Source organism: Helobdella robusta, assembly GCF_000326865.2.
Source record: "Helobdella robusta unplaced genomic scaffold HELROscaffold_105, whole genome shotgun sequence".
NCBI lineage: Eukaryota > Metazoa > Annelida > Clitellata > Rhynchobdellida > Glossiphoniidae > Helobdella > Helobdella robusta.
The window spans coordinates 26,062-52,289 of NW_008703595.1; the positions used below are offsets into that span (position 1 = coordinate 26,062).

The following is a 26,228-nucleotide window of genomic DNA, read 5'->3' on the forward strand; positions in this document are numbered from 1 at the left end:
CTCTTTATATGATGATGGTGATGGTGAAGAAAATGATGGTAATGTTTATAACGATGACGAAGACTTTGATGGTGATATGGATGACTATATTGATGACAAGAATAACAGTGTTGACGATGATGAAGCTGATGATGAGGATGATTTTGTACAATGATGATGTTTACTAATATAGGACAATGGTAGTGATGGATATGTTGATGAAAATAATGATTATCATGACATTGTTTGTTAACTCTGCTGTGACACGTCAGGTTGTGTCGTGTCTCGCTATGTTATGTCTTCTTAGGCCATGTTGTTAAAACATGTTATATAACTTTAAGATTATGTTATGTAATGCTTTTTTTATTAGTACGCTCTGTTGTTATGTAATATAAAAAAGAAAAAAGAGTGTGCCCGCTTAAAAATAAAAATGACGTGTTAATGGAGACTGACGCTAGAGCCACGGAGCTGTTAAATAATTATTTTGGTTCTCTATTCACACATGAAAAAGAAGAAAAAATACCAGTAGCTAAATGTAAGCCTAACTGGAACATCTTTGGTAAGGAGTTTAGAATTACAGAAACGAAGTTGTATTTGAGCTTGGACAATTGAAAAAGAACAAGAGCCCAGGAGTTGATGGGCTTCATCCAAAAATCTTAAAAGAAGAATATAAATAAGTCAGGTTTTGGCAACGATATACAACAATTCTCTCTCACCTGGAAAGATGCCATTCAACTGGAAGGATGCATTAGTAGTACCTTTATACAAAAAGGGGGATCGATGAGAACCATGCAATTACAGGCCAGTCGGCTTAACAAACATTGTATGTAAAGTACTAGAAAAAAATAATCAAAAGCTGGGCCATAGAACTCTTATCTACAAATGATATAATTCGAAAAAGTCGACACGGTTTTGTAAACAAAAAATCCTGCCTAACAAATCTGCTGGAGTTTTCTGAAAAGGTTTATGTCAACTTGGATAGTGGTAAAGCTGTAGGCGTAGTATATTTGGACTTTGCTAAGGCATTTGATAAAGTGCCACATAAGCGATTACGCATAAAACTAGAATAGGCAGAATAGGAGTGTTGGAATTGAAATGTAGTCCTCGAACTGATCTTCTACATGGTAGCGTCAATATATAACCACCCACATTCAAAATTTATGTTAGTATAAGATTTTTTCAAAATATAATGAACGCATGAAGCTAATATCCTTCTTACCTCCAAAAAATCTTTTAATGAGATGAACATGACAGGACAATTCAAATCAAACAGTCTTGGTAAAATTCGTTAAAAAGTTTTATTTACCCTAACAACGAACAGTGTTCTCACAAACATCTCTATTGTTTTTATGTCTTAAACTATTTTTCTAGTTCATTTTATTAATAACTGTTACATTTATGTTTATAATTTATTCTATCTGCATGTTGGAAAATTAATTTTTTGCGAAATTTTCTTTGCTTATCACACACAATTTGAAACAAAATTTGTTTTTAACACCGGTGCTATTCCATTCAGCCCAAGATCGCCCATTTCTTGGCTATCCCTCTGATTACAATAATCTATTAGTTTCATAGCTCCATTAAGCCTACATTGTTTATTGTCGACATTTCGTTTTTTCTTAAAACACAATTAATTGAAAAACAATTGTAAATTTGAATAAGCAGATTTAAACAAAATCTTATCTGGACAGAATAAGAATAAATACGGAATTAATTTGAAACCATCCCCATCTGTCGAAGTGACGGTTTTTTATTAATCAAAAATGTTTGCCTCTCCAGAAATCTTCTGGCTACGTCTAAAATACTTTTTTCATTAATTCATTGAATATGTTTGCTTTTGTTTGGTTTATTGTTTGAATTTTGAGTTATTGTTTTGATTGACCGATCATTTGTTAATATATTGTTTCATTGATTTGGCGCTTGATTGATGACTTGATTGTATTTAATTAATTAATCGATTGAATGATTGAATGATTGAATGATTGATTGATTGATTGATTGATTGATTGATTGATTGATTGATTGACTGACTGACTGACTGACTGACTGACTGACTGACTGACTGACTGACTGACTGACTGACTGACTGACTGACTGACTGACTGACTGACTGACTGACTGACTGACTGACTGACTGACTGACTGACTGACTGACTGACTGACTGACTGACTGACTGACTGACTGACTGACTGACTGACTGACTGACTGACTGACTGACTGACTGACTGACTGACTGACTGACTGACTGACTGACTGACTGACTGACTGACTGACTGACTGACTGACTGACTGACTGACTGACTGACTGACTGACTGACTGACTGACTGACTGACTGACTGACTGACTGACTGACTGACTGACTGACTGACTGACTGACTGACTGACTGACTGACTGACTGACTGACTGACTGACTGACTGACTGACTGACTGACTGACTGACTGACTGACTGACTGACTGACTGACTGACTGATTGATTGATAGATTGATTGACGAAGGAAAGAAATTGTATAAATTTTTACAACTCAAAACTGAATTCGAGTGAGTGAAACATAAAAAATTTTGCTGTTTTGACACTCGATTTAGAATGAATCAAATAAATAAAAACTACATCATAACACGCATAATGGGTAATTAAATGGAAAAACGTGCCATACAAACATGAACCAAACTGCAACGCCAACAAAGTACCTTATCTGATCTTAAACGACTCTTAAAACGACTTGAATTACAAATTTAAAACTAAATAGGTTTTCAAATTTATTATAAAATTTAAGGTATCGTGTTCTGACTTCTTGTAATTATGCGTGTTTCTCAATATGTTCATCTCAGATGAGAATTTGTCAAAATAGCTGTCTGAATTTCACATTTTCCATTTCGAACGACAAAACATTTTGGCAGGTTTAGTACGGAAAAAATGGTAAAGAAAGTAGGGCAAAGTATAACTGATAAAATGGGTATTAGAATTAGAAAAAGAAAAAATTCATGATCAGATGCAGAGAAAGATCTCATTTTTGGAGTTGGTATTATTTAGAAAATATAAAAAAATATGTTTCAAAAAAATCTTTAAAATGAAAGATTCAGAATGAATGCGCTAAAAAATCGTCCAAATTGGCGTCCAAAAAAAGCGCTTAATTTGGAAATTATAAACAAATTTAGTTTAGGAAACAAAAAGTAGCAATAAAATATGTAGGTACTTGATAAACACAGAAATCAACCATAAGAATATTTTTTTTTGCCTTATACTTTTCAGGGCATTGGCGACCATCGACTTTTAAAACTTTGTAGTAGTTGTCGATGGTTTTTTTGACAAAGGTTGTAGACGATATGTTGCCATTACTTGCTGTCAACCGCATCATATACGCTGAGTATATGATAGCCATTGAGTTGTTTAACTCAGCGCGCATTTGAACCACTTAGCCATCTCGCCGGCCAACATGCGACAACTTACATCGTCTCCCAATTTTCCGACCTCGGAAAGATGGACGGCTAAGTTGGCAAAGGGTCGGATACCCAGATGAACCTGCAGAAACTGCAAGATTCAAACCCGGGTCGTGGGAGTATTAGACGGACACGCTAACTACTCGGCCACGAGACCCCCTAAGAGAATCATTAGATGGACAAAAAATGAAAAAAAGTGTTAACGGGACAGAAATGGCTGTAAGTAATTTCTCAAAATTTTTAATGAATTCTAAACAAAATTGAGACGTGGAGAATGAAGTGGAGTAGATTAATAATTTGAACAATTTTATTGTAGTTTTGAATTTTGAATTGAAACAAATTGAAAATAGTCGCGCAAAATTTAGTTTTTTAAAATGGCCGGCATTTCAATAGTATATTTTGAAAATGAATTAATGTATCAGTCAAAGTTGAAATATTAACGCGGATTATTTTGCAGATGATTCTGGCGTATAACGAAGTAAAAAGTAATAGTATGAATGCATGAAAAAGATTATTATGCAGGCATATAATATGCGAAATAGTACGTGTATGAATGTATGAGCGCTAGCTAAAGCATGAAATATTGCTAAGTAAATATAGCAAATCAAACAGATATATGAGAGACTATCTAACGGATAGCATCTAACAGTTAGCATCTAACAGATGGTATCTAACAGCTAGTATCCAACAGATAGTATCTCATACAGATATAGTATATCATACAATAATATTTGAAATCCAAGCGAACACTTGTTCAAACATTGGATGAAAGTGTGTGGTCGTGTTTATCATGCGACAGAGTGAAGATTTGCAATTGCGTGGCTCATTTGCTGGGAAATAAATTGGTGAAATGTATTATAAAAATACAACAAATATGCGCAACTACTTTCTAATATTTCAAATATTGTAATAAAAAAATTAAACTCTGCCGTAGAAGTTAACGTTTTTTTCAAAAATTATTATTTGATCAGCGTGGCTAAAAGTTCGAGAATGTAAATAATTTATATCGCAAAATGGCATAGGCTCTGCGGGGAAACAATCCTATAAATGCATGTGAAATGTTGAAGCTAGGAAGAAGAATATTTGGCAAAATCATTAGAGTAAGTTTTTATGTTAGTTGTGTGTGTGTGTTTGTCATTGAGAATTTTACTTTATTGCATTCTAATTAGATGTCTTCGTGTCGATGTTACAATTTTAAAGCTAACAAACCTAAATTTCCAAACAGATTTCAGAATGGCGAACCTGTTGATTCCTGTTCTAATGCTCGCGGTGTTCGGATGTGAGTTTAATAATTATTTAATTGATTTATTATTTGTAACAATCCTCAATAATTAAAAAACATTCCATTGTTTGAAAGTTGTAAAACTGATTGAAATGAGAAATTTTTTTCAATTATTGACGACGATTTTATTGGTGTCAACCAGATAACAATCAAAAAACTAATTATCACTTTTCATAAAACAAAACTTGAAAGTGTTAGTGATAACAGTCTAACTCTTACAAGTTCTGAAAAATAGAATAAATTATGTAGGTGGGCAAGTGCTCTCATCGGGCTGGTTCTGTGCTATCTGCACTGGAAAGGCTAACTACAACCAGTTGGTCGACGGCTGTTTTGGTGAAAAAATGAGTCTGGCCTTCTGTGACGACAAAGCATCTCGTGGCTGTTACTCTGAATTAAAAATAAATGTAAAAAGTTAGTACAACGTGATTTGTAGTTTTCTACTCTCAACATGCCACACTTGAAGTTTGTCTTAACTGTTGGCGTGTAAAATAGTTTTATCATAAAAATTTCTAACCAATGATACGCAGGTAAAACTGTTGAAATCGAGAGAGGATGCACGCAGAAAGAGGAACAGAATACTTACACCACAGTGAACGGAGATGTCTATTCAATCAAAAGATTTTTCGTTGAGTTGGGAAGCAATTGTAACTCTGGAAACTGGCAATTCCTTGGCCACGAACTTACAATTGAGCAGAGAAAAGAATATGAAGCAGCTGTCAAAGATTGGAAAAATTCAGGCTGCGATTGGGAAAAATGGGAGGCCTAAGGAAGCTAAAAAATGTCAATTTATTGTCCACCGGAAATTGACAGTGAAAATTAAATATCAATATTAATAATAATAATAAATAATGGCTTAAATAATATCCTTTTAAATTATGAAAACCAAAATGTTGATTTTTGTTAAAGTTATTAAAACTCAGTAATTCAAGTGAAAATTTGTTAATAAAAATGTGAGACAAAACTTGAGAAATAATCTTATTCTATGATCGACTGAAAAAAATAAAACTTACATAAAAATAACACAATAAAAAAAGAGAAAACGCTCTGAAAAATCTTCACCCCATCGTTACAAATGATTTTAAAGGACATCCTCAACTTTCACAAATCAACTGTACAGACATAATCAAAACACACTCAACTTATGCGTTCAAAATTTATTCGTCAAACTCGCCAAACTATTTACAAATTAAAAAACTGCTCAACGTTTTACGCAAAAGATTTTTTGTTCTGCTGATAGAGAAAAATAAGTACAAACCTGTGTCTTTCTACAAAAATAGTTTATGACTTTGAAGGTTTTGGCCGATGGGTTAAGTGATTCGTATGCAAGAAGTTGGCATCTACCGTCAGGTTTTTTAATGAGTTTAGTTTCAGGATTTCAAAAGTGTGAGTTTCCAAAGAACCTTGACAAATTTGCAGTAAATGCAATCTGAAAGTGTAACTTTTTTTGAAGTCTACCATTTATAATACAAATTTGAGTAGCAAAGCACTAATTCAGCCAGCAATTTTTGATAATAGATGGAAAAATAGTTCTGGAAGTTTTTCTAATTTTTTAAACAAGCAATCAACCAAACAAGCGTTACAGTAAAATACCTAGATGTAGCTTCTTCACTGCAGACCATTCAACGTTACGAAACAACCCATTGATGACTAACTCATAGAAATCAGTTATCATTGATACAATGTAGTGGACAAAATTTAAACGATTAATATTTTTTTAATGAATTTGACAAAAATATTTTTTTTTAATTTTTAGCATCAAACCGTTATTTATTTTGTTACTGTTTTCGGTCGAACTAGCAAACAATATTTCGGTTCGGTTACGGTTTTTGTTTTGAGCAAAATTTCGGTTTTTAACGGTTTTCGGTTACGGTTCAGTTCCAGTTCGATGCCCTGGTTTCAACGCGTCTTATTATAATAACGTTTCAGTATTACAAATGTTTCTAACTTTTACATGATAGTTTGAAAAAGTAGCCGTAGGGATAGAAATTTGTCGCAACTTTTACATTTAAATCGTGATAGCCACGCTACACTTAACATGCAGCAGCGGTAGTGACACTACTTTTTACTATTGTTCACAGCTCTGTAAGTTACTGATAATAAAGTCATCGTAAGGAAACTTAATTTCGAGGCCGAGAACTCTGTGAATTGTAACCAATGTAAATTGTAAATGTGAATGATTATGAAATAATATAAGCGTAAATGAACGTAGTAAAATATAAGCACATGTAGATGAATAAACATGGAACACAGTAAAATAAGGTATAGTGCGGAGATTGTAAAATTAATGAATAAATGTATAAATATTGGAACGAGTGAATATTATTTAAAGAATATTTCAGTCTATTAAAATTATTCTAAAAATGAATAAAGAAAATTGTAGTCGTTTAATCTGAATTCATATTTATTGCGAATTTGTAAAAGAGTTGAAAATGAAGAGGGATGCAGACGACGTGGAAAGTAATGTTGGTTCAACGACGGAGCGAATTGTATTAATATCAAAATCAGGAAGCCGTCATCAAGTTGACAGAAACGTGCTACTGCAGGCCAGCATTTATTTCCAAGGTTTGGTGACCAGTGGAATGAGAGATGCCAATTATAGAGAGCTTACGTTAGAATATTTAACTAATAAATCCCTAATAGAAGTAAGGGATTATTAATCCAAGTGGTCAACCAACGTGATGGAAAGCAGAGCTCTTAGCCTGAAGTCGTTCAATGAAGTAGAAGCAGTGTTGGATGGTGCCTTTTATCTACAAATCATTGATATGATTGATTGCTACATTGAAACTCAAATTTGTTATAGATTAAGCAATGGGGAATGTCAATTTGATACGCTTAACATGAATGACAGTTTGTAATATTAAAAATTCATTTGAAATGCAATTTTGTGAAAAGAAACATAACAAAGATTTGTGTTTTCAATTGAAAGAGTTATGTTTACATTTCAGAGTTGAAACACTCTTGTGAAAAGCAAGAACAAATGAAGGTGGTTCGCTTTGATAACAACACACACAGACATGGAGTACATTGTTATAATTGTATACACACACAAACAAACACAGACATTGTCATAATTGGATAGTAAATTTTTGCTCGTGAAGAAACTTAATATAAAATATGGCACTAGCGACGACAAAACATTTTTTAAACATGTGTAACATATTTTCAAGTCTGTGTTTCTTGTCAAGTCATTCATTTATTTGTTTGAAGATTGGGTTCTTTTAAACCACCACTACTTCTTAATTTGGATGAAGACATATTATTATATAATAATAATGTTTCAGTAACTAACAATGATACATATTTTTTTATAAATCTTTAAATTATAGTTTGAAAAACATTTTTGAAGCGACAGTTATGTCGCATATAAATACCGCGGACATTTGTTTACACTTTGTTTGAATGAATGATCGGTAGGGAGAGTTTTTTAAACTGCTTTGAAACTTTCCTGGAATAGATCTCTCTAAAATTTATTTGTTTGTCATAACTCGTTTGTTAATGCTGAACATTCTCTAAAATGAAGAACTTTTGGAAACAAAACTAATAAAAAATCCGGTTAGCCCTCTTTATGACCTATTTACGTCAGATTCAACGGCTAGTCGATATTTGTTGTTAAAACAGCCGTTGCCATGCCTGGTAGAACATTTATTGATGTAAAAACAATCGTGTTATTAATAACGAAAGAAACTCAAAAATGACTGTAACAAATTAATCATACGTTTTATAAACATAGTCAATTTAGCGTTCAACACACCATGTTACTCTAATACGTAACATTCTTATCACTAAATAATTAATTAACAATTATTATAGAAGTGTAATTGAACAGATTTTCAAACTGCTTCATGAATGATAAAAATGTAATAATGTTTTCAGCAATGTACATCATAGTCGGTTGATTGTCATCTGTAAATAATTTGTGAAAAACGTAGCAATCTTGTCATTCTTCGTGAATCCTCTCAACAAATCTGATGTTGAAAGGACTGGGAAATACGGCAAATCCATACATTTCATTGGCAACAACCATGTCCTCTCCATCTGGTGGTAAGATTTGAAACTGCTGAATGAGTGTGGAAACCACGAGAAACAATTCCTGGCGGGCCAGTGGTTCTCCAAGACAGGAACGTTTGCCTGAAATATTTCAAAATAATTTCTTTTTTTCCATTTTATCAAATAGCATATTCATTGAGAAATGAGTTAACTCACCGATGGAAAAAGGAATCACATGACTTTTGTTAACAATTTCGGTTCGGTCCTCATTCAGGAATCTTTCAATTCTGAACTTTTCTGGTTCATCCCAAACATCAGGATCCATGTGGGCACTGTACAAGTTTGCCAGGACTGTGACATTTTTGGGAATGAACACTCCATCAACGACAACATCTCTCAAAGTCATATGAGGAATGGCTAATGGTGCAAGTGTTTTAATTCTCATCACTTCCAATGTACAAGCTTCCGTTATGATTAACTTTGGCTTATCTTCGAGTGATGGGTATCTCTTGAGACCGACGACTCTATCCAGCTCATCTCTCATTTGCTGTTGCACGTCTTGGTGATTGGCCATGAAATAGAGAAACCAGAGAACCGTGTTTGTCGAAGTTTCTGTGCCCGCCGTCGTCAAGTCAAAAATCATTGATATGTGTTGCTCTTTATCAGCTAATGTGCTCATAGTTGAGTCATCGGAAATAAGCTTCAACTCCTCCTCAAATTTGCTACTGAACGTTTCGCTGTTTTCACCGTTTATAATTGAATGAATTTTTTTCTCTATAAATTGGTCCCATTTTTTCATTCCTTCGACAAACTTTTTAAGTCGACCTTTGAAGTATGGAACAAATCTCAAAATTGGAAAACAGTTTAGAAGAAATGTTCGCGTAACTAAATTTGATAATTCAATTATGTGGAGAAACTCGGGATCATCAACGGACCGTCGTTTGCCATACAAAATGCTGCTGATCACGTTGAAAAAAGTAGCAGTAAGGTCTAAAGATGGATAGAACGGTTGACCCTTTCTGACTTTTATTCTCTGAATGAGATGCTCCACCTCTGCTTTCACTCTAGATTCCATCATTTCCTGTCCTAATCCAAACTTTTTGAGAACATTTAGGCAAGCTTTGTGGTACTTCTTGAACGTTTCGTTGTACGGATGTTCAGCAAGCCCTGACCAAACAAGAAATTGTACCTTTTAAATTTAAGAAATATATTTATTTTAAACTCACCTTTTTGGCCGGGATTGAAGAGAGAGGTGAGATAGAATGTAGGGCGACTAGAGAATGCCAACGCCCTACCAACAAACGCTTTCTCGATTGTCTGCCGACCATTCAAAATAACCATGTACCTTGTAATTACAATTTTAATTATGAAGAAATTAGCGTGGCATGTGTGCTTTATAAGTACAGTATAATATATAATTGATAAAAAGACTTAAATATTTTTTTACTTTTGTCCCATATAAAAAGCAATTATGTTTCCGATCTTTTTGGATTTATTTAAAAAGTAGACGTGAAATCTTTTGGGGTCGGAAATAAAAGGCAGCGATCCGAGCAGAGGAATATGTGGAAGACATGGAGGCCTTTTAATTTTCGAATCATCTTTCCGAGTTTTGTAGCATCTCAAGATGAATTGATAACACATCCATGATAAAATGAAAGATCCCACATAAATTGCAATTGTTTCCAAAATTGTCATATTAATTTTTTTAAATATAGTTCAAAAAACAATTTCCAATAAAATAAACTCTTTGCACATTACAAACAAATTTTTTTAATTTTGTTTTTTTGCATAAATTTGAACTCATCTACATACACGTTCGTGAGAGCTTAGTTATATCTTTGATTTAGCGTATACTCTACACATTTAATAAAATCATGTTTTCAGACATTTCTTAACACTGATTCTAAAGTCCAGTCTTTTATTTTTAAAACAAAACATTTGAACATTCATTTTTACATGTGAATTATTTTCTTAATTTCTTTTAGAAATATTTCACTCATAACTTTTGATATATTTGTATATTTTATGAATTTCCTACCAGGGAAATGATTCTTATAAAACATTTGTTCAATAGCCTCTTTTTTAACACTGTCAACGAAATAGTTACGCAAATATATTACAACTAGTGAACAAAAGATCAAACTTCAGTATATAAAAACCTTCTCGTAAATGATTGTTGAAAACTTTTTTAATTTATTTCAAATTTTCGTCACTATATATTTTTTGTTGATCAATTTGTACGAGTCATTCACTTGTCAATGATGAAATGTTCTATCATACATTCAATTTAGGGAATAAACTAAACTAAATGACAATACAGTTAATATATGAATTAGTATTTTTAAAAATGAATATTAAGCACTGACCGATAATTTTAGAACGTGCGAGACCAAACAGTTCAAAGTCCCTGGCACAGGGGTCGTGAAACGAATCGTAGTTGTATCAAAACCTGAGTTCCGTTCAAAATGTTTTGCACCCCAGTAAGCCATTGGCTCAGTTAATTTATATTTTATCTATAGAAACCGCAAATTTTTTGTCACCATTGCTTCTTGTAAAGTTTACACAAATAACAAAATTCAAGTTCAAATTTTCCAACGGCTGTGCCTATTTCCTTGATTTAATACGTTTGACCATGAAGACATTGAAGACCGTGATCGGGGGTGCACTGCTTCAGGGCCTTCAGAAGAAAAATTGGACTCCGTAGATAATCATTTGATGGCATTTTCAACGACAATGCTGATTACGTAACAAAAATTGTAAATATTATTTACCCTCTTAAGACTCTAGAAATAATTGAGAGCCCTGAGACATCCAAATCTCTAAACCTGGACATGATTACATAAAAATGCAATAAAAGGTTCGTAATATTGGCAATGATATCGTTAAAGTAACAAAGCAAACTTATTCATTTGCTCATTGACTCACTCATTCACTCAGTGGCAGATCCATAAGGCTCCCCATTGTGAGCCACACTAGCCACGAATGTTACGCCTCCGTAAAACTTTTGGCCTTCCTCCAGTAAAAATTTTAACATTTTTCACTCCCCACACCCTTCGAAGCATTCTAGAATCGGCCACTGCGTTCACTCATTCGTTCACTCATTCGTTCACTCATTTATTCAATCATTCAATTCAATTACTCATTCACGGAAATATAAATTATAATAGAAAATTTTAATAGTCATAAAAATAATGACATTTCCTAAAAAATTTTAGATGTTGAATCTTGTATATATATAATCACAAAATCATTTGATGCATTTATGTTACAAAAATAGCTTATAATAATACCATAATAAATTAATTATTAAAAATTATAAAGGAAACAAATACAAAAACCAAAATGGCATCACAGACTGACAAATTTAAGTTTTTTAATTATAGATAAGATTAAAATTGTGAACAAAAAAATGTTGACAAATTCATTTTTAAGAGCCACAGACAATATTTCTTCCAGATAACAGTCGTAAATTATTACAGATAAAGATTTGTCATTTAAGCTTGTTAGCACGAATAAAATAACTCTAAATATTGATTTGTCATCCAAACTTGATTACACAAATTATTGAATAATAATAATAAGAAGAAGAAGAAGAAGAAGAAAAATTATTGAATAATAATAATAATAATATGAAGAAGAAGAATAAAATGATAATAATGATATATATGTATATATATATATATATATATATATATATATATATATATATATATATAATATATATATATATATATGAAATAATAAATTTGTCATAATTAAATGCGAATAATTGTATCACGTGATATTGAGAGCTGTTTCTGGCCTATGAAAGAATTTGAAATTTCCGTTAACTTCAGTTGTCAGTTCAATGTGAGTTCAGGTGTATACGTTTTTCTAAATCATTTCTCAAAAATTTTACAATTTGATAGAATATTACTTTCGAAATATGTTGAAGTTTTCAAAGTAAAATATCCTTTTATCAAACTTTATAAATATTTGCTTTACTATTCTTGTAAAATGTTTCATTTGTATTTTATTTTAGACCTTTGACTATAGAATTTATTTCTTCTATTAAGATAACATCATGGTTTTGTTGCATGTTTAGTATGAAAATAATACAGAGAAAAGAATTTTTAACAAAACTGATCAAATTGTTAAATTCCTATATCAAAATAACCAATTTATTATTTGAAACCAGGCCAAGATGTATTAAGTTCTGATTATTATTAGTCTCATTGGACACAAAGGTAGGGATTGTAAATTGAATTTGAAATGATAAGATTGGGATTGGGAATTATCCTGTAAATTTATCAAGTTAAACTAAAATATTGACCTAATGTCAACGGCACAGTTGTAGCGGGTCTGACTTGCGGGCTCTGGTGGTAAGTGATCCACGTCAATGAAAGTATCCCTCTGGACTGCTTCTTAGTCGCTCCTGTGCTTCACAACTGTGGAAGCTGTGCTACTTATATGCTGATCAATGCTTCAAGTAATTTCAATACATTTTACTAATAACATTCATTCAGATTTTTCTCAAGTTTGTTGTATTTGAAAATATTTTTTCATTGTTACCGACCGTCAAGCTGGAACGTTCGATCTGTATAGAGGCTGCACAGTCTGGACGATTATGCATTCGTGTATGGGGACGCCGACGCGTTCAGGTTAGGCTACTTCAGTGCCAAGAACATCAGCAACTGCATGCCCATTTATGAAACGTTCAACGCTGCTTGGCGAGTGATGAGTCAGGAAGATGCTAATTACGTCTTCAAATATGAAGATTATCGTACGGCGTTCTTTCAAGATCCTAAGAACGAGAGATTCAGATTTAAATTCTACACAGCCTTCCACTCTTCAAGATGTCTCGAGAAGTACCCGCACTCTTAAAACATCAACCTACTATTGAATTTGCTGTCAGTACACTCATAAATTTTCGTATTTGTTAATTAAATAGAGAAAAAAATAAATTTATTGCCAAGTCTTTTAATTGAAAATAAAAAATGCAATCAATATTACGTGAAAATTATTTTCATAGTATTCCTACATTATATAAATTGAATGAAAAGTGTTTGCTCATTATACCAAACATTGCAACGAAATAAACTTGCTTTTAACAATTTTCATTTCGTTGAAAATACATTAATCTAGAAAATAATTGTACTGCTTGAACATTAACAAAGTTGGCAAACAAATTAACGATCGCAATAAACTCGAAACTAAACAATGCTAAAGTGAACAACACGAAAGGTAAGAATAAAGCTATGAAGACAAACCCTGAACAAAATTTAGAATTTAAATGTAATTGAACAAAACTGAAGCTATAAATTTATCACAGAATTATACAAGAAAAAAATCTTCGGTCATATCACTTATCGCCGTACGAATATAATTTCACTAAACTGTAGTTAGTGCACCTTACATAGTCGTTGACATATCCAAAGGAATCGTAAACCCCATTTTAAAGTCCTCCACACATTATAACAATATTTAGGTAAGGTGTAAGAAAACAAAATTTCTAAATGGAAATGTTGTGAAAATTTAAACTTGAAACCGTTTCAGAACCCTTTCTACAACATCAATAAAATTAAGTCTAATTTCGTAGAAGCTCCCAGGTTATCATAAAAAAAAGTGCCACAGGCAAGAAGAGGTTTTCGACATTTATTAAGAAGTTCCAAATTCCGCACATTAACTTCTAATCCATATTAAACATTTCTCAAGTTTTCCACCAAAACTATTATAAAGAGTGAAAATTTGGTTCACTGTTAACAAAGTGAAACTTTCCACGATGTTTAATGGAAGACATTGTCGATTTCTTTTTCTAATCAATATTTGGTGAAATTTGGTGAATTTCTTGCAAAATTGAAATATTTTTCAAGCAATATAATCAGAAAATGCAACTCCAACAGTAGAAATGTTTACTAAAAAAGACAGATGGTGCATGCTCTCTAGTGACAATAGTAATCTTACTCTTCTTCTTGCTTTTGACTTTTCCTCGGCTTTTGATACTGTTGATCATACTATTCTCTTGAGACTGTTACATCTTTCTTTTAATATTACTGATTCTTGTTTATCTTGGTTTTCTTCTTATCTCTGTAATCGTTTTTCTTCTGTTGTTCTCAATAATTCTACTTCTAACTCCTCTACTCTTACTTTCGGGGTACCTCAGGGTTCAATCCTTGGCCCTCTTCTATTTATACTCTATACTTCTGAACTACCTCGTATTATATTTATAAACTAATTGATTGATTGATTGCTGGAACCTCCTCCTACCGCTGTTCATTGTTTAGCAGGTTTGGTGTATTCTGTTGCGAGTTATGCTGACTTATGTTAACATCAAAACAAACACATCATTCATTACGTTTTTATGCAGATGCTATATGTTGTTTTTCAGTTTGATTAATTTTTTCCTGTCTGTTCTGAATTTGACAACTAAAATTTTATAAAAAAAATGTTGTATAAACTATTTTTAGTTGAGTATTTACAAAAGAAATAAATAATAACATATAGAAAATGTTTTTCAGTGTTCCTATCTTTATAAATTGATACTGGCAGTAGAACAAACATACCATTTAAATCAAATGAATAAACAAATATTGGTAATGTTAATAAAAAAATAAATAAAAAAAATGGGCTTAAACGTGAGTTACATGTGCTCATATCAAATTAGCATTAAAAGACAGCAAAAATAAATAACGGTGAATGAAGAATTACCGTCGAAATGGAAAAATGTATCAAAAAATCATACACAAAAAACAAAGCTACCGACTGATATAATTAAACAGGTAAAGACCTATTAAATAAAACCTTAAATATAAAAAGCATGAAAAATTGAAACCATGAAGGCAGTAAAACTAGGAAATGCAATAATGAACTACTGTTAATACAGAGACAAAGTTATGAAAAAAAACTGCAAAAATGAATTAAAATGTAGGTAAATAAACAAATAAACAAGGTAAATAAAAAAAATAAACAATTTAAAGCAATAAATTTATCACATTATTATTTTAAAAAACAAAAATACAAGGCGAAGTAAACTTATTATATTAATACTACGGATTTTTTATTTGCTGACGTGCTCCTAGCGTCATGTTGTCCATATCAAAAGACATCAGTTAATATAAAAACTTTATATACAGCGGTATCATAGCCGTAATCGTAAAAATCATTTTGCTTACATAAAATAACTTCACCACTGATATTAATATTCTGAACTTCAAAGGACTGTGATGGCGAACTCTCGTAACTCAAATATGTCTGCAGGCTGATGTCTTGAACCAAATTAGGCTTAGAACTTCCACCAAAGACATAGAGGTGATTGCTGATGATGATGGAGTTATGAATGCTGACTGGTAAAGACAACGACATCAAAAATGACCACTGGTCAGTTTGGCAATCGTAAATCTCTGCATCCTTCAAGCAATTTTTAAAATAATTTTAGAACATATTAATAGAAATTTCTTGATTGAAATATTTTAGAAATAAAAATCAAATTTTAATATATATTTAAATTAAAAAAAAAAGAATATAAACTTAAAGTCTTAAATTATGTTGTAACCGGTTCACAAAAACGAACTTGCCTGGAAATAAACGAAAACAAAAACATCATGGTGCAGGGAGTCGAAACAGTACCTCTATTATGGCTGGAGTGGAAGAACTTACGAAACGGCCAATAGATGTGGTAAAATTGGTAGATGCGATACTTGCAAGGCTAGATGGCCTATGAGCAGTTGCTCATAGGCCATCTAGCCTTGGCCACCCTATAGCTCATAGGCCACCCTACTCCTACTACAGTTACAGCAACAATAACAACAAAACCAAACTTACATTCCTAAACTTCAACTCATTCAATCCTCCAACAACAATAATCTTTTGCCCCAGAGTAACCATAACGTGGTCAAAACGTGCTGTCAACAAGGGAGCTTTTTGGCACCATTTGTTGCGTGTAGGATCATACCAACAGACTTGCCTCGCGTCAAGAAGGGTTTCCTCGCACCCTCCACTAACGAATAACATACCACTACACACAGTACCTTTAAAAACGTAATGTGAAATGAGCATAGAATAAAAACTCATAACAAAATACACCATACCTGCCAAATTAAAAACAGCGGTAGGCAGAGGTTCCAACAAGCACCATCTGTTTTCTTCTCGATTAAACTTTTCTACCGTCGGAGTTGTGTTTTCGGGATCAAGCGAGCCGGCGACTGCGTACAAGTGTCCATCCATCTCACCGAAATAAAATTCAGATCGTGCCACGTGCATGTCCGGCAGCTGGTCATGGTTTGGTAAGTAGAATTTGTTACTAGTGATTATTTACTAAAGAAAGTTTGATGAAACTAATTTTGAAAATTGTAACAATTCATACATTTTTTTAAAAATTGCCTTATCACATTGCCTAGGTTTCAGAGTCCACATGCGTGGATGATGAGAAAATCCAAATTAAAAATTTCCAGAACATAAAAATGGTTTTCCATAATTGTATCTACCACATAACGTTTTCATATCTTTGCTCTTGTTCACCAAAATTTCCCAAAGTAACCGCTTTTACGGCGAAAAGTTTTTACTGAAAACCGAAAGGTTTGTTGCCATTTTTTGTGTTTTTATTTTTATAAATATTACAACCCAAAATTTATAATTTTGTTGTGTAATAATCATTCCTAAATAGTTTTAGAGTAAAATGCCACCCGCAAGTTGTTTACACATAAAATATTGTTAAAAATTTAAGTTTTAATATTTAAGTTTAAAAGACCTTTAAATTTGGCTCCGCCTCTAATAAATATTCATGACCAACTAAAGCGCTTCATTTTTTGCATTAAATTATTGATAAATTTTTAATAAATTGTTTAATTGTTGAAAAAAATGAAATCATTATTATTATATTAATTTAAAAAAATTATCTTTAAAAAATGTTAATTAATAAGTTTGATGCCAAATTAAATAAGCTCATATAGATAGACATATATTAAAATGCAGATTAAATTTAAATAAAATATGGAATTATTGAATAGTTGAGCTGTGCAATTTCTTAAATGAAAAAGCTTTAATATAAAAACAAATTATCCTGTCCTTTACTTTTTGCTATTTCCTATTTCCATTCTTTAATTGCATTTCTAATTTTCATTAAAAAAATTTACTGCTAATTTAAGTTAAAAATGGCTGGTTATTCCTTAGTATTTCAACCACACAAGATGTTGTTAGGTGGGCAAAACGGCACGGTTTGATAGCAGCCTAAGGTTTTACCTAGTTTTAGAATAGTTTAGATATGTTATATGTCACAGCAAATTTTGTACTTCAGATTATTCATGATGACCATGTGCGAGGACATTGGGATTATGCATTGCTTTGATTGCACGTGCTGCATGTGTACACACTTCCAATGCTAATATGTGTAGTAAAACTAATGTCACTCATTTTTATGGATAAATTAAGTTCTATTTTGCATATTTATTATTTTTTCATTTGCAGACACATGTCCTGACACTTTGAATGAATCGGAAACTGAAGATTTTATCTGATGGCGATGATTACAAGTCAGGGCAAGAGGTTAAATCAGATGATTCTGATGACACTGACTGTGACAAAGAAAATGACAGTGATGATGACAATGAAAGAAACAAGGCAAGCAGTGGAGGAAACATGGCAAGATAGGCTATAAAAGAAAATTTTGATCAAATCTTGCAACCATTTGTGGAAGCATCATATTTAGAACTTCGAACCAGCATGCAACCAAACAGATAAAATGTTGAGTTTTAGATTATATAAAATATCTAACCCGTGACCATTTTGAGCAGATGGGATCATAAACAGAAAAACTCTTCCTCGATTGACTTCTGTTTCTCCCACCAGCCACGTACAGGCGTCTATCGGCAACACAAGCTCCGTAATAAGATGAATCAAAATGTGGGCCTCGTCTCTTGGTGATTGCAATTGGAATCGTGAGTGGATTGGAGCGTCTTCTCTTTTCGTGAGTTTTAGTCAAACTATAAACGGGTATTGAATAAATATTCTGACGTTCTCTACTTTCAAACTGTAGAATAAGTTAAGTTATTGTTTTTTAATGTTTCAACAGCTATTTAGAATTATAATCTAATGAAGAATGTTGATGGCTTGCATAACATTCAATTGTATTTGATCGGCAAAGCATTATATAATGATGTTGACGAGGAATAAAAAATATTTATACAAGCAAATTGTTGATGATGAAACACCACATTTGAGAAAAATAGTTGCTCACATTGTTCATCGGGTCTCCAGACATGAGCATCGTTCCGACAGAACAAAATCTATTCTGACTCTTATCAGAAGGACACACATGAAGTTCGAGCTCATTAAGAGCAACCATATAGCTCTCTTGTTTTTCTTTTCTTGTCATCAAGTCATACTTCACTTCATTCAGTAAATTTTCCGCGAATTGTCTCCTCGATTCGTCGACAGAAACCCACCTGATTATTAAATTAAAAATGTCGACTTCACGTTCCGTATTTACAAAATCTGCTTTGACCAAGTGTAAAATATCACTTGACGATAATGTAAGTATTTCGGGCAGTTTAGCTAGTTGTTTAAAATTTTTTAAAACATAACCAAGTGCTCTATTGATAACTCCACCCAACAGGTATTTTTTTGCAAACTGCAGAATACGTATATACGTTGACTCATTTAATTGTTTCAACAGTAGTTCAACGTACATGTCTTCCATACTATCAATTTGTAAGAACAATGCACCAATCAGTCCTTCTTCTACCCTCTTCAATGCTTCCAAGCTAATAATGCTTTCATATTTGCTAGCTAACATCTTCAAATCCGTCCCAACCCTCTTTGTTGTAGCGGTAGATTGGATGTCGGTTACCTGCTTGTTGGTTTGAAAATTTGCTAAAAATTTTCTTACTTGTTGCAGGCTGGTTTCAGTGAGACATTCTAATTTAAGTTCTCTGGAATTTGCATCCCCCATTCCACTGCTAACAAGATTTTGAAAAAAATTGCTGATCTCAAGGAGCAAGTCTCGATCAAATTCAAAACGTTTGCCACATTTCGAAATAAATACAATTGTTGAACTATCCAATTCCATTTGACCCATTTTATTAATTTCACAGTGTGACTTAGGTATTTCTGATTATATTGTTTGAAGAATAATTCAATTTTGCAAGAAATTCACCGAACTTTACTTTATTCCTTTCCACGTGTTTTTTCAAAAGGAAGCATGTGATTACGCTGTGAAGTCATTATACAAGCCGTCACAACGACAGAAGATAACATATAAGACAAGATTTTTTTATTTATTAAAATTGATTATGGATTAATATTAATTGAAACTAATTACGTAAGGAAAGATTTGAAAACGGCTGTGCCTTTTTCAGAAATGAAGAGAAAAAGAAAAAAAAACGTTTTGCACTCTTTTTTTAATTTCTCTCTCTCTCTCTCTCTCTCCTCTCTCTCTTCCGCCTTTTCTCTTTCGTTCACTCTTTATTTTGCTAGCTTATCAACATATATCACATTTAAAACAAGGTGGATCGATAAAATGTTAATCCTATACATGCAATATTGAGAATACGTTAACTTCACACCTCTTCACTTATAAGTTGTATAAGTGTTTCATTTTACATAACAAAATTCAAAAATTTGACGCACTTTAAGAAAATTAATTTTTACAAACTACGACCGATCATTGCCAATCCAGAAAAATAATAAAGGTTGGCTATTTGGCGAAAGCTGAAATATTGAATGTAATTACACAAACACCTACTCCAGTTCAAATCTTAGAATTAAGATTAGAGGCAAATACTATATTTCAATTTCAAATCAGTGTATTAGAATAACTAGTTAATTACATTTTTGGTCGTGATGTTCATCTGTCATGATTTCATTCTTAATCTATTGATAAATAAAATATATAAAAAGATAGAATTAGAACGCATAACATATAAAAATTTTATCTCAAAATTCAAATTGATATTGAACTGAAAATTTAGATTCCTGTGCGAATGTTTTTTTCATGGGAGCCAAAAATTATTATCTGATTTAAAAATAATTTAAAGAGTTTGATTACGAGGAAAAACGTTTATGAAGAACTCGTTAACTATATATGAATGCTCAGAAATAACGATGAAATAAAATTGATAATTAAATGATTAATAATAATAGTAATAAATTATCATTTGTATGAATTTTATTTGTAAATCACGTGATACAGAGAGATAGTATAAATCTGTCTAATGCTTCTTTCTTGAAGAGGAATTTGAAATACTCTGTACATTTTTATTGATTCAAAAACAATTTAACGTAAGTTTGAGTTTATTTGCCTATAGAAATTACATTTTATGATATCTTACACTTTCTTGAAATGATTTTAAAATTAAAATGACATGTAGATTATATATTGAATAGAAAAAGAAATAAACAATGTCTTCCATCAAACATTAAAAATCATGGAAGGTTTCACATTGTTAACGGGTATCACAGTTCAGACTCTTTATAATTAGTTTTGGTGAAAAACTTGGGAAGTTTTTATTATGAAACAGAAATTTGTGTAGGGTGGTTTGAAAGTTAAAAAAAATATTGGCGATTTTTTTTTCTATCAGTTTTTGTCTTATAACCTGTAAGCTTCTACAAAATTTGACATAATATCATTGACTTTGTGGGAAAAGTTCTGAAACAATTTCAAGTCTAAATTTTCACAATTTTTTCGTTTATAAATTTCGTTTACCCACAGCCTACCTAAATATTATATTGGCTTCAATCCCTAAACAGTTTGGTTTGTCCGAGCCTCTTATACAAAAGAATTTGTTTGTAGCAGTGGCACAATTTAACGAACAATTACCGTAGTTGGTGGATTTTTTTCAATTTTGATTTAGGGTTCAGAATTAAAATCTGAAATGTTGGTAAGCTTGAATTTATTTTGGGTCGAACTTATTTTAATTTGAGTTTTAAAGTTTAGCTGATATTTATATAGCTTAATAACATTTTTAAACAAATTTCATTATTTATTTCCCAATTGTAGCTAAAGTTTGCACTAACATTACAAATTATTTCAACCTGAATAGATGCACTCGCTTCATTTGTTGTTCCTTGGAGTTTGCTGTTTCGGTGAGAAAGTTAATTTACATTTTATTTATTACACAAATTTGTGTTAATGAATTGTTAATGTATTATAGCGATGGCCGTTGACGCTTCTCTCATACCTATGTTCATCGTGTGCAGTCAACTTTACCATGGGAAATCTTATTCCCAGACATTGCTTCCTGTACGTCAACGACTTTGTAAGGTGCGCTGAGTACTGCTCAGTAAAATTAACTCTGTACGGTGATAAGACAGTACATATTTATTACGTTGATCCAAGTTAGATTTCATCCACATTTACAATATTTTTTATTTTTGTAAAAATTTTGTTACACGAAGGTGTTCATTTAATTAGCTCAAATAATGAATAAATTACTACTTTAATTAGTTACCGGTTTATTTCTAAATTATTAAAATATTAAATGAATTGCTCTTTATTCAACGATCTTTTTCAGTTAAATCTGTGACTCTGGTAAGAGGCTGTAGTGAATATATGGAAGAATTAGCCGTAACCAGTTATAGAACGATCACCTATGATGCATATAAAGTGTTAACCAACGAAACTAGAGGAAACTGTGTAACTTCAGCTGAATTTAAGATAAAATTTCCTGAAATAAGACATATTCTTACATACAGAGACCTATTTGACGATTGGCTCTCGCTTTTATGTAATGGTTTTATAAGAAGAGACAATTGAATATTAATATATGAATTTTTTATAACATTTTATTTTAATTAAATTGAGAAAACACAAAAAATCGTCAATATCCCAAAAAATATTTCGCATATCTCTACTTATTTTATAAGCCAATTAATATAAAATTTGTTGTATCAGATGTTTTTAGTTGATTGTTTACAAAAGAAATATACAAAGACATATAAAAAATGTTTTTCAGTGTCTCTACATTTATAAATTGTTGCTAATACAAAAACGAACACACCACATGAAATCAAATAAATAATCGAATGCAATTATAGATAACGGTAAATGAAAAATCACCCTGTCAAAATAAAAAATATATATTAAAAAGTCATGCACAGAAAACAAAGCACCTGGCTGATATAATATCCGGATTGAGAATTATTTGAAATATTTTGACACCCCGACAAGACATGTTTGAGCGAAATGTGGGGTGAAATAACTTGCTACGCAAAGTTATTCGCTAACTATTGACACCACATCCGATTTAAATCTCTGAAACAAGTTAAAAACGGCAAATATATCAAATTATCGGACGAAGTTGAAGTCACAAAATTTCCCATCAAACATTAAAATAATATGAAAGTTTTTTAATTAAAAAAATTATTCACAGATTTGTGTAAAATTGAAATATTATTGAAAAATTTGAAATTATTGAAACAATTTACTGATTGGTTTCAATAGTTCGTAGAGAACAGTTAGAAATAATAATTGGAAATTAATTGGATTGCATCAGGCTACGTTGTAAAATACAATTTCCAAAAATAAAATGAAATATTGAACATCCAAGTATTTGTAACGATTTAGAAAGAATTGTCACAAATGATTCATTACAAAATAATTGGCTTGCATTAAAGCTACATTGAAACTGGACATCCAAATATTTCTAATGATTTAGAAAGAATTGTCACAAATCACAAATGAATCATTACAAAATAATTGGATTGCATTAAAGCTACATTGAAACGAATTATAAATGAGCAAAAAGTCCTTCAAATTTCTCCGAGATTAATTGATGGTTCACACGCGGAATCAGAAGAGGTAGAAAATTTACAAAAAATTTGGAATTTCAATTAGAATTAACTGAAAATAAGTTTTTTGAATATTTTAGTTTCAATGACAATTCTAAAACAATTACTTCAATACTCAATATAAATTAAATTATTTCAATTTGTAATTAATAAGTTCCGTTATTATTTCAAATCATATCAACCTGACAGATGTGTTAACCAACCGAAATTTTGGCAATTGTGTCGCATCAGTTGAGTTTGAGACAAAATTTCCAGAGTTAAGAGATAAGCCTGAATACAAGGAACTTTTTAAAGAGTGGAACTTATGTCGTTGTGATTATGCAATAAGAAGAGACAATTGAATATTCAAATATATGAATTTTTTTTAGAACATTTTATTGTCCAAATTGAATTGAAAAAACGCAAAAATGGATTCAATTGATGAATCTCGTCAATCTTCGAACAATATTTCATATATCTGTGCTTATTTTATAAATCAATTAAAATAAAGTTTGTTGTATCAGGTGATTTTTGTTGAGTATTTACAAAAGAAATATATGAAAACATGTTTTTCAGTATCTCTACTTTTATAAATTGTTGCTAATACTAAAACAAACAAGCCATATAAAATTAAATAAATAATCAAATACAAATAATAGATAACGTAGGAGTAAATATCACCCCGCTAAAACGGACCGCAAAACTAAAAATATATTAAAATGTCATATACAGAAAACAAGGTACCTAAATGAGACTCAATAATGAAGACCGTATGAAAAACATGAAAATTTGAAACCATAAGAGCAGCAAAATTAAAAAGTAAATAAAAACACCGGATGACTTATACATTAGATATAAGCATTCCATAAGAATCGAACTTCGCCCCACAGCCACTCGACATCATCCACCAAGTAGGTCAGCTCAAACAGACTACACTATGGCCAGATGAGATTCCAAATCAATCAACCTCCCAAAGGTCAATTTGAAAAAAATTTTCATTATTCAACTTTTTAAAATGCATCGAAGGTGACTTGATGGACAAGAGTTTAAGGTCATTTGGTGCTGTTTCGAAGGGCAAGCAATGACCGGGCTCGATTTGAATATGACAAAAAAATCATTTGCTTCGTGTGTGAAGCGTCGTTTCCACTGTTCCTAGGGAGAGTGTGATAGACCTTTATTCTTTTTTTAAAGGCTGGAAACTTTTGTGATAATGTTTGTGTTAAGTCAGTTCATGTAACATTTTGTTTATTTCAGTGGCTGACGACTCTTGTTGAGAAAGTATGGACTAGAATATTTTGACACAATGTGACCAGAGTAAATATTTTTCTGTGAAACAATTTCATTAAATCGTTAACCACCTAAAATTGAGAACATTTAAAATATTATGGAAAAGTTTGAGTTTATGGAACGATTTGAATATTTGTTTAAAATAAAAAAAATTATGGAAAATTTTCAAATTATTGAAACAATTGACAAAATTGTTTTAATAGTTATAAAGAAAGAGTTAGGAAGTAATTAATATTATAAAAATTGCATCAGATCATTAAACCACGCATCAAACATTAAAATATCTCGAAAAAACTTCATGGTCATTCAAACCAAAGCTCATGTTAATGAGTTATTATTAATATTATATTAAATATTATTATGAAATAATTGTTTTTCTTTGCGCAATTGTAAACCAAATATAATATATAAAAAGAGATAAAACAGCTTACTTGTAAAATTTTAGAGATTCAATTGGAAATCACGAAAAATTGGTAAATTTAAATTACGAACTCAATTTTAAATAGAAAAAATAAAAAGTTATAATTTTGTAAATATTAAGAGGAACCTTTTGATAACTTTTTCAAATTTTTTTCTAACTAATTTTAAAAGGTGTTAACGGTTGAATTGATGGTTTTGATAATATTTAAAATCATTTTTTTCTGAACAGAAAGATGTATTTCCTTCGCCTGTCGCTCCTTGTAATTTGCAGCTCTGGTTAGAGATGACTTTGTTTTATATTAATTTCGAGATTAAGTAATTGAAATATGTTTAGTAGGAAAGAGAAGGAAAATGCAGAGAACGAGAGAGAGAGAACGAGTACGAAAGAGGAAGAAAAATAAATTAATAAAATATATAAATAAGAATAAATTTAATTGAATATTTATCACAATAAAAACGCAATTAAATGAATAATAATGATCGACTACATTGACCAATAGGTCAAATTATCACTTTATTTATTTTTTTTATTTTTCACCATAGTGGCCACTGTTGATTCCTCCGTTGAATGTGCGTCGTGTTGGAACGAGTTTAATTATGACGATCCCGTACCAAGCCACTGCTTCTTAAACGTCGACACAACCATCTATTGCGATAGATCCTGTCTTGTGCGCTTAACTCTTAATGGAAACAAGCAACCTCGCCAACGTGTTCACCAGGGTTACCTTCCATTGAGATTTGAGATTTTTTTAATTATTATACAAATCTCCTACAAATGAATTAATATTAATTCGCTTGAGTTTTGTAAATTCATTAAATCATTAAATAATTAGAACACTTCTGCAAAGGTTTCTTTAATTTTTTTAAATGATAAATTTTTAAAATAAAATTTTGTGGTGAATTGCACTAGTTTGAAGTCATTTTTTGCGATTTTTCCAGTGACGTCAGTGTTTTTGGAAAGGGGATGCAGTGGAGAGGACGATAGACATCCCATAATGTTTGCTAACATGCCCGACCGTGACGAGTATAAAATAAAAACCAGCCATTTTAATATAACATGTTTCTGTTCGATTCATTTTATATCTCATTTTG

General features: G+C 31.4%; 5 protein-coding genes across 5 annotated transcripts; 3 read left to right on the forward strand and 2 right to left on the reverse strand.

The window, feature by feature from the left end:
* Positions 1-4,654: 4,654 nt before the first annotated feature.
* On the forward strand, positions 4,655-5,469 carry HELRODRAFT_183344 (hypothetical protein; the record flags this gene model as incomplete). Its single annotated transcript, XM_009012372.1, has 3 exons — positions 4,655-4,700; positions 4,953-5,114; positions 5,231-5,469. 3 exons carry the CDS (start codon positions 4,655-4,657, stop codon positions 5,467-5,469), a joined length of 447 nt encoding a protein of 148 aa, XP_009010620.1.
* Positions 5,470-8,640: 3,171 nt separating this feature from the next.
* On the reverse strand, positions 8,641-11,179 carry HELRODRAFT_183345 (hypothetical protein; the record flags this gene model as incomplete). The annotated part of the gene is made up of 4 exons (XM_009012373.1): positions 8,641-8,831; positions 8,907-9,857; positions 9,917-10,007; positions 11,057-11,179. The coding sequence occupies 4 exons, from the start codon at positions 11,177-11,179 to the stop codon at positions 8,641-8,643; spliced, it is 1,356 nt and encodes a 451-aa protein (XP_009010621.1).
* A 1,270-nt stretch (positions 11,180-12,449) lies between these two features.
* Positions 12,450-13,553, forward strand: HELRODRAFT_183346 (hypothetical protein; the record flags this gene model as incomplete). The annotated part of the gene is made up of 2 exons (XM_009012374.1): positions 12,450-12,539; positions 13,275-13,553. 2 exons carry the CDS (start codon positions 12,450-12,452, stop codon positions 13,551-13,553), a joined length of 369 nt encoding a protein of 122 aa, XP_009010622.1.
* Positions 13,554-15,101: 1,548 nt separating this feature from the next.
* HELRODRAFT_194865 (hypothetical protein) lies at positions 15,102-19,740 on the reverse strand (the record flags this gene model as incomplete). Its single annotated transcript, XM_009012375.1, has 5 exons — positions 15,102-16,076; positions 16,491-16,696; positions 16,757-16,937; positions 18,439-18,693; positions 18,901-19,740. 5 exons carry the CDS (start codon positions 19,738-19,740, stop codon positions 15,765-15,767), a joined length of 1,794 nt encoding a protein of 597 aa, XP_009010623.1. The 3' UTR covers positions 15,102-15,764.
* A 2,131-nt stretch (positions 19,741-21,871) lies between these two features.
* HELRODRAFT_183348 (hypothetical protein) lies at positions 21,872-23,791 on the forward strand (the record flags this gene model as incomplete). The annotated part of the gene is made up of 3 exons (XM_009012376.1): positions 21,872-21,998; positions 22,175-22,393; positions 23,640-23,791. The coding sequence occupies 3 exons, from the start codon at positions 21,872-21,874 to the stop codon at positions 23,789-23,791; spliced, it is 498 nt and encodes a 165-aa protein (XP_009010624.1).
* Positions 23,792-26,228: the final 2,437 nt, after the last annotated feature.